The sequence below is a fragment of the Haliotis asinina genome, chromosome 9, assembly GCF_037392515.1.
Source record: "Haliotis asinina isolate JCU_RB_2024 chromosome 9, JCU_Hal_asi_v2, whole genome shotgun sequence".
Lineage (NCBI taxonomy): Eukaryota > Metazoa > Mollusca > Gastropoda > Lepetellida > Haliotidae > Haliotis > Haliotis asinina.
Genome location: NC_090288.1, coordinates 30,525,121 through 30,534,686, shown reverse-complemented (window position 1 = coordinate 30,534,686; position 9,566 = coordinate 30,525,121). Strand labels below are relative to the sequence as shown.

The 9,566-nt window shown below is 40.0% G+C and overlaps 1 protein-coding gene across 1 annotated transcript; it reads left to right on the top strand.

The window, feature by feature from the left end:
• The first annotated feature begins 2,564 nt into the window (after positions 1-2,564).
• On the top strand, positions 2,565-9,314 carry LOC137296433 (uncharacterized). The gene is made up of 2 exons (XM_067828227.1): positions 2,565-2,651; positions 8,327-9,314. The coding sequence occupies exons 1-2, from the start codon at positions 2,565-2,567 to the stop codon at positions 9,095-9,097; spliced, it is 858 nt and encodes a 285-aa protein (XP_067684328.1). The 3' UTR covers positions 9,098-9,314.
• Positions 9,315-9,566: the final 252 nt, after the last annotated feature.

Below are 9,566 nucleotides of genomic sequence, written 5' to 3'. Positions count from 1 at the left end.
GGGAGGACTTAATCAAATGGAATAACTAAAAAATAAAAAACAACTACCACATTCTTGCATAGAAGTATCTCTCTAGCAGCTCTGCAATAAATGTCAAAAAGTATCTATGAATATTTAAAGGATAGCTCTGAGACTGTTGTGCATGGGGTGAATGGATTAGAAAAGATCATGTTAAAGCTGAGTCTACAATCGACTATGTTCTTGGCAGAACTTATCAAGTAAATGAGTCAAAAGTATGTTGTGTCACTTATATATATCCCATATGGGTACAGTGTGTGAAGCTCATTTCTGGTGTTCCCCGTCATGAAGTTGTTTGAATATTTCTGAGAGTGGCATAAAACTAAACTCACTCACTCAGAGGTTTGTACCTGAAAGGTATTAACCTACACAGCTGCAGGTGGTTACCTATATGTTCACCAGTAATTCGTCCACGTGAGCGTAAAGGGCACAGCAACATCGTGAACACCCAGGTATGCATAATGAACTTCAGTCAACTTGAGAACACAGTTATCATTCGTGAAGTATGTTCCTCCTTGCAGTGAAATCTAAAACTACTCTTTTCGCAACACCGTATACTTTAGTTTTACTGCGTTGGTAGGTATTTTAAAAACCACCTGTACAGCTATACAAGCGTTCAGGCTTCAGGTGTACTGAGTTTGACACTACGCGAGTAAACGAAACCTGTTTGAAAAACGCAATGCACAAGGAAGTAACATGGTATAATTACACCATAGTATTTGCGTGTTTTGTTGCGGAGATAACACAGGGCGCCACCAGACTGTTACAGCTGTTTGCTATTGTTAATGCACAGGAGCTCATCATTTGCAACACGTCTTTGATAGGTTAATGTGACGGATATCCCTTCTCCATCCGGGCTTACAAAAATATTTCAGGCATATCTTGAAGAAAAGTGTGAAAATCGTTTTTTCGTAAGTGACTATCATAATAGTACAATACCTAGGTAAACATTGGTCGGAATAAGGGAAAACTATATTGGCTAAAAGGTGAGGTGACGTTACACGGGGTTTAACGTCACACTTGAAAATATTTCACTCATATGACTGCCTGCATGTGTTCATGTATCTGATTGTAATAGTCCAGATATAAGCTGGTTTTATAGTGTTAGCTCACCGAGATACCATGCTACAGTTAAGCATGAATACATAACTCAAACTGACTCCGAGTCGACCAGCCCTTGTGTTACCCAATGGCATTATTGCCCAGTGTCAGGCAGAGACCAACACGCACCATATTATTTTAACGTCTTTTGGTACAACGCGACCGGGGATCGAACACGGGACATTCTGCTCTCAGGACAGTGATTTCATTGAAGGTCCCAAATGTATCTTTAAGCATTGTAAAAACAGTTCAAGAATATTTTAAGCATATACCGAAAATGGAATTCAAACTGGAAGCACCAATATTCCCATACCTAACTGAAAAATTAATAATATCCCACTACCTTCCCTTTATATAAAACTGATACAACTCTAAAACGCCAATCAAATTCGTGAAGTTGGCTCCAGCTCCAACGCACATGACATCAAAATACCATTCCATAGTTGTTTTCGGCATCATGAAGTTGGGACGATGCTGAGTGCCGATTTAATCACCAACCAAGCCAAAGAAAACCTGGTTCCAAGCAAAATGGTATCAGTGTCGAATAATCCGTACGATATTACCACCAAATGAAATGGCGCCACGGACCTCAACATGTGCAGTATATGTGATCAAAGTATGGTAAGAATTGTAACAATTCCTAATATATGGCACTTTTGTAAAAGCTACAAAAAACCTAAAGTGGTAATGGCTCTTTAAGAAGTCTCACCTGACGACAGACAAGGTGAGACGTGCAAAATGCATAGACGATGAACATTGATTATTCAGCTAACAACTACTTGTCACTCCAACAGAGAACTTCTGGTGCTTGGAATAAGTCGGAGTTATTGACAGGTATCGGGAGGTAAACATGCTGGCATTTTTAATGTGCTGTTAGAATATCTGTACACGTTGCCACACTACAATGAGCTGGCATTGAAATCCTGATGCCAAGGTACAAATACGACCTGGGCCATGTCGCCAAACTAGACCAAACTGGATTAAATAGAGAAAAGAACCAAGATAAATCTGTGTAATAAGTAGGTATTGACATTTTAGTTGTAAATATACATGTAGTTTATAGTTTATACACACGTTACTCGCAATTCACTTGACAAAAATCAAAATGGTATTTTTTGCTGTAAATGATTGATGTAAATACTTTTGGAATATTTCAGCTGATGTCATGCTCTCGAGTAACTTCGATGTAGATTTCTAAGGTCCTCTTCAAGAGGCTCTTTATAGTTCCAAGTTCAAGCAGTTACATTTCATTGAATCACACCTATCATCACCACCTGTAAACCATAAAGGAAGCTTAACCTTATGCAGAGAGCGTAAACGTCGTCCAACAGAAACTGGTGGATGGTGTGGGCAGAGACTCAGAGACACGTGATCTAATTGCCCAATCATTGATGTCCCCAAGGGTACATCCACCGAGCACTGTTGTAATGCTGACATTGGTTGCAATGGCCCCAACATTCAAGCAGTTCTTTAAATCACTGGAAGACTCTGTGAGAACAGAGATTTTCGGATCTTCAGCATGCCATAAATCGGTAAGTGTAATACTATTTTCTACATCTATGTTGCATCTTGCTGGTGCTCCCACTGCTTGTACTGTTCATTCTACAGCTGCCGTTAAACGCTGGATGAATACCATTCACATTCAAGGAAGCATAGAAAAGTAATTGTAATAAACATCATGAACGACAAACATCTGAACAAAGACAAGATAGTTATAACCTTGTTGAAATTTTTTTCAGGGCAATAAATGACAAACGTCAAAAATGGATTCGGACAAAATATGTAAAAATCATGCACTGTTAATTACAAGGACAAAAACGAAAAGAAAGATGGAGAAGAAGACGTAAACAAAATATTGCTCAAAAATGATGACACACAACAGGCACTGAATCTACAAACATTCCTATCTAATGAGTTGTTATTATTTTTAATATGTAGAGTTAAAAAACATGTGTTGATAAAAACAGTAAAGTGTTCAGTTTGTTGACGCATTTCGGTAATGGAACCCCAAAGGACACTAACAATACACAAAATATTGAGAAAACTTAAATAGTACGGACATATGGTTCAGGAACACATAAATCTGTATTTTAGTTAATCATGCATTGTGCCCAAATGTTGAATGCCACACAATCTGCTACCACGTCTCGTCTCGAATAGTTTGTTTGCTGAGTCATTAGAAAACGAAAGCTCTGGTGAACGGTCATGACGTTTTAAGGTTGATCGTTTATTTGTGAAAGGTGTCGCTGAGTTCAATATCAGACTGATAAAGGTGGACATTAGCTTGTCTTAAGTAGCCAAATGATGTGATCGCTATCCATGGATGCGAGTTTCAGATCAAATAGTTAACAGACGAGCAGGACATCATAGATTAGAATCATGCTTGGGTAAGTTGTCTGGAATCGTGCAATCTTTTTTGTCTCTTTAGTTTATTTCTTTTTGTGGGTACCACACATATTTAAAGTTATATTTTCACAAATATAAGTTGAAATATGTGTGGTATCTATATATACTGAGTCAAAACAAACTTCACAAAATGTAATTTTTAAAAATAATGAATAATGTTTCTCTGATGATACATCTGTGTATCCGAAATGGGATCCCTATCTTTCGACTCTAGAAAAACGTTAGCAAAATCCACTGAAACCCATCCATTCGTCGTGCAATTGACGTGCCAAGTCAGGTTTTGCACATGCAGACGATCACGTAATCTCCGCATCGAAGTTTTCTTCAATTGCACATGTTAGCATTGGCCTCAAGAATTGAAAAAAACGACACTTCTAAACCACAATTCTAACGGTACTTTAAATGCAAAATGTGCAACGTGAACGTGCCGTTGGCATGTTGCATGCGAAAGGATCAGTTATTGACAGGTACAGGAAGTCGACAGATTCGGGGGAGTAAGTTGCATGGTGTGGGATGCTTTCTGTGGGAACAACCGTTCCCGACTTCTGGTCATCCGTGGAAACCTCACAGCTGCTGCTAACCGCAACCTGGCTCAGGGCCCAGGTCTACAGTTCCAGCATGATAATGCTCGGCCGCATACCGCGAAATTGCCTTCAAAACGCTGGAATCAACGTCATGGACTGGCCATCGAGGTCCCCTGACCTTAATCCAGTAGAGCACGTTTGGGATGCCCTTGGGGGAAGGTTTCGTTGTCTTTGGAACCAACCTCAAAATTTACAGGAACTTGGAGCTGCCTTGCAAGAGCAATGGCGCAGAATCCCCAACCACGTGTTCACAAGCATTAGGCAGTCGATGGGGAGACGATGTTTGGCAGTGGTGAATGCGCAGGGCGGACATACACAATACTGAACTGAGAAATTTCGAATCGTTATTCTTGTGACTTGACATTCTGTATACCCATGGTGTGGAACGGCGGTGTAGCCTGATGGAACTGATTGTGGCACTGTCCGTGTATGGAATACATCACATAGATCTCACCACTGAAATAATAGCAATTTAAACATCTTACCATCTCTTGTTCTTTTATAGTGATGAGAAGAAAGAATGTGAAGTTTCTTTTTTGACGCCACATTGGCAATTGATCTGGTAGACTGCTCCCATGGGGTCTTCTTTAGCTGTTGATGATGGTTTGCCTGTGGCAACATCCAGCGTTTCAACCCCACCATGAACAGGAATCAAGGATATTTCATCTCATCAGCCTATCACCACCTAATAAAAGATCATTACTTATCCACCCATAACCCGTCCACTGGCTCCTATGCTCCCTTTTGTGTCTAATAATCACAACCAATGAATATGTACATCAATCTCTCTTCAACCATTTCAGTATGCATCAACATATCTATTGTATGAGCTCATTCAACATATTGTTTTAATCACTATTACTCTGTACATCTACCTACTCTGCTCAAAGCACTAATCAGCACTCCAATGTACTGCAACCTTGCCAAATGTATATACACACTTGCAGCTATGTATAATTATATTATCTATGTTACAACTCAGTCTAAGTAAACTCTGAGTGTCATTCGTTAAACTCCACCACTGAGTCTAAGAAACCCTAGCAGAAGGTCGCGTCAGGTAACCTTTGACCGACCTATGACCGTCCAATCAAACGCGAGACGATTAAATAGATTTAACCAATCAGATAACGGCTACTGCTTATGGATCGGAGGGACTTACATAATATTCAGGTCACTGACACAGATCTCTCCACAAACAAAAATCCCCATATAACACAGTGAATTGACCTGCAGTATATACGCTCTGTTGACATGGTTACCATTAGCTAATATTTCCGCAAGATGACATCTTTGAATACTGCCTAAAACACTTTTTTTCAGCGACTGTTTACTAACCGTTGTCATGATTGTAACGTGTGCCGTGTGCATCACCCGGAAACGAGCGTACGCTAAATAGCATTCGGAATCGTTCGGGTACGGACCTTTTCGACTCGGAGGTAAAAAGTTCGAAAGGTATGTGCGAATGTCCACTTTCGCGATTGGTAAGCTGTGTTCTGATTGGTCAGTCTCAAAGGTTACCTGACGCGACCTCCCATAAGGTTTTGTCAGACTCGCTAGTGGAGTGTAACAAAAAGTACTGAGGCTAAGTTTACTTAGACTGAGTTAGAACTCTGTGTATCACTTGATTGATAACGATGTTAGTACCTACACCAAAACGTCGCCTCCACTGCAATAAAGAAGATGACTATCCACAGAACTTGGTTTTCCTTCATCTATACAATTTCCAAAATGCCTTTCAAAGATGTTTGTTTGTTGTTTAACGGTCTGGAGCAATATTCTGAGTATATGACGTCGATATTTTGATAATCAAATTTCGACCAGCCAGTCTCATCATAAGTATTGATTAATGCAAGTATGAAACAGTGATCACTGGTCAACAAGCCTGATCACTGATGCCGTTAACATGACAAGCGGGTCGGTGGAAAACGGTTCATTTGTAACACACTATTCAGCTTTCCATCCCACAGAAAAACACAATGTAAAATAAATAAATTATTCTATTACAATAAGGAAGGACCAATAAACAATTTACAGATGAATGAGAATATAGGGTCAACAAATGATCTGATGAGTATACATATATGTATATGTGTGTGTGTGTGTGTGTGTGTGTGTGTGTGTGTGTGTGTGTGTGTGTGTGTGTGTGTGTGTGTGTGTGTGTGTGTGTGTGTGTGTGTGTGTGTGTACATGACAAACATGTTTAGAAAAGGCAAAGTACAGCTGAAGGGAGGTAACTCCGTATGCCCTAAACTGGAGGCGACTGCTTAAGACTGTTATGGTAATATTTATTATCCCCCGTCCCGAGCTGGGAGGGAGATATTGCTTTGAGCGTCGTCCTATCGTCAGTCGGACCGTCAGTTTGCACTTTTCTATTCAAACAGTATTCCAGATAAAAATAGTCTCTTGTTGTAGACCTAACACTCCACAGATTGAAATCTTAAAGATGCATCTTAAATAATTGTAACGATGGCAGCCAAGTCAACAAGTCTGACAACATACTTACAGGCATCCAAAGCACCGAATGTCCCACCTGCTGTTCCACTTTGCTGCTTGCCTTTTGTTTAAATCCGTATTTTAGGTTCTTCCCAACAGACTTATATGAACCAGATTGTCGATGTCTTTGTAGGTTTCACCAAAGCGACAAACAATATGGATAAATATCTCTTTCTTAATGCTGTAAGAGATATTATAGTCAACTTCTTGGGAAGAAAAAAGTATCATACTAGAGTGATTCAGGTGTATACTTCAAAAACATTCCTGTATCAAATTGTAGAGAGGCATTTCTTTGGATGAAAGTTTAGTATCAAATGCCTTAAGTAGCATAATGAACAATTTAATTGTTACGAATCTTTGCTGGTGAGGCTGTGGTGTTATCAGTTTAATCCGGTCTGTCTATTGAAAAGTATTTGTAGTTGACAAATACGTAATTGGAAGTCGTTGTTGTCAGGATTCATCTTGACGAAAGACAATCAGACAATCGGTAGTTTATGTTTGCGAATCCCCCGTGTGAACGGTTATGTGAAACGCAAGGGCTTTTAACGTTAACAACTGCCATCGATGTACATTCTGTCACGAATCGGGTCTTTGTAATTATATATAAAAGGAAAGGGGTGTAACCAGGTCAACAGACCTAGTTCGTTCTAGCGAATATTCAAAAATGATCACTGCATCTAGCCTATTAAATAAATATCTGCACACATTTCAAGCAAATAGATTTACCTAAAAAATGAGATATACAGAACAAGAAAGCAAAGTGATTTCTCGATACACAGCCAAAACCCCAGCTCAGAATTTGTAGCGCAAAGTCACTTGTTTCCTTGTTTATTTCACAGTATTGTTATAGTGTCTACTTCAGGACTGCCATTTCCAAATATTTCTAAAGACCCAAAACTATGTAGCCACATGTAGTTATTATTGTTCAATCTGCATTCTTAGTCTTTACCACTACCGCAGAGTACTTTGTTTTGTCAGCTACCCTGTTCCTCTTTGTCACTCCCATTAATGACCGTATTTGACATTTATGGTCTTTATTGGTCACCCCTCTTGGCTAAAGAAGTTTGAGCAACTAAACTATGCCTTCGTCTTCATCAACGTATTCATTTGTCTTCGTCAACGTAATGTTCATCAAAATCACGAGCTAATTCACACAGAGCCGATGACTACAGGCACGCGTTGACAGTGTTCACAGACGACGTGCACCAATACAAACTTTATTTAAATTCGTGGCACCTGTCAGTGCGCTAATCGCCATTCTTTAGGAGACACTTATACCTTACTGTCATAAAGAGTTTACGTAATTTATTCATCTCAAACAGGATTGTGTGATTGATGATCTTGACCTGCCCTGCACAAAACAGAGCCAAGTAGCCAATTGGCTATAAATCAAATATGTCCCGTCAGATCGCAGACTCATTTCAGTGCAGGGCGGGTGAAGGCAAAGGTCGTCAACAGCTAACGGATTCGACACAATTCTGTTTGCGAAATAAATGTACGTAAACTTTTTATGATAGTAAGGTGTGAGTGTAATAGCAATATATTGCTGAAATATCGCTAAAAGCGACGTGAAGTCATATTTACTCACCTATATGTTTGCACCTGGTAATATTCCTGGATTGTTGCTAAAGGCCACTTAAAGCCATACTCATTCACATACCTGTGTGTTGGACATGCACTCTTTAATTAGATGCATCTAACCTTATATGTACAATCTGTTACAGGCATGGTTCAAACTCCTCCCACCACGTGCAAGATTCATACTGCACTTCATGTACCACTTAGCAGTGTTTCTCTACTCTGTGGTGAACCTCATTCTGTGGTACACTGGAACAGAACACACGAACGACAAAGGCGTTTATCTGTCAACCTGGTCCCACATCACGGTACTGATCCATTTCTTCATCTCAAGTATCATCAGCTTTTTGAAGGCAGTCCTTAATCGTCGGTCTGAAGACCCGGACTCAGCACGTCAAACAAATGCCCCATCAGATCAAGAGGCAACAAATGACGATGAAAAGACAAGACTGGCGCCCAAAGCAGGCAGCCCAGGCACACATAAAATGACCCGGTCACTTCTCCACCTTTCTGAAATATTCACAAGTATCGTCTTTGTACATGCGCCATTTGTAACAATCGCATATTACATCAGCGTCTGTCCCACAGACGACAACTGCAGTGCATACCCTAACATCAGCGTCCATGCTGTTGATACAATACTGGTTGGGTTCGACTCCCTCGTCACTGTCCGTGAAATACGTTGGTGGTCTGTCGTTTGGCCGTTGCTGTATGGGCTCATCTACACCATCTTCACCTTGTGCATGTGGCTCTTCTACGACAATGTTATATACCCAGATATCCTGGACTTGGACGACTTTTGGCTCACCTTTGCTTTGATTGTCGGGGCTATGGTCGGTGTTATAGGTTTACACATTATTCATGTATGCTTACACAACTGCCGTTTACACAAGTATAAGATCAAACAGGGTTCTTAGAATATGGATAGACTAGATCAGGATGACACCAGTAAACATCCACTAAGAAAATTCCCCTCGAGTTTTGGGGACCCTAAAAACTTCACAATGACAATAGCCGTTTAAGTTTACACCTGACAAGTGTGACCAAGAGCCAAGATGTCGTTTGAAATCCTTCTTGAAAGATCAATCCCGTTTGCTCTACGTGATGGAGCTTTTGCACCGAATTCCTCTGTTTTGATTTTGCCAGATCTAACAGTATATATGGCCACCATATGTAGTTAGGGTTAGGTATTACTTCTGTTTGTAGAAAGTGGTCTACAAGGACGATGTTTCACAATCGTTTATGTTAATGGATTAAATTTAATATTAATCTGTGAAACCGGGATTCTAGGGTTCATTAGTTTCACCCTTTAGTGTATTTCTATTTTCACGTCTCTTCGTGGATTCCAGGACCCTTATTCTCGAAACGTTCGTAGCGCTAAGAATT

Coding starts and splice junctions, on each gene's coding strand:
- LOC137296433 (XM_067828227.1), top strand. CDS start 2,565: ATGGCCCCAACATTCAAGCAGTTCTTTAAATCACTGGAAGACTCTGTG. Junction 2,652..8,326: donor CTTCAGCATGCCATAAATCG/GTAAGTGTAATA, acceptor AATCTGTTACAG/GCATGGTTCAAACTCCTCCC.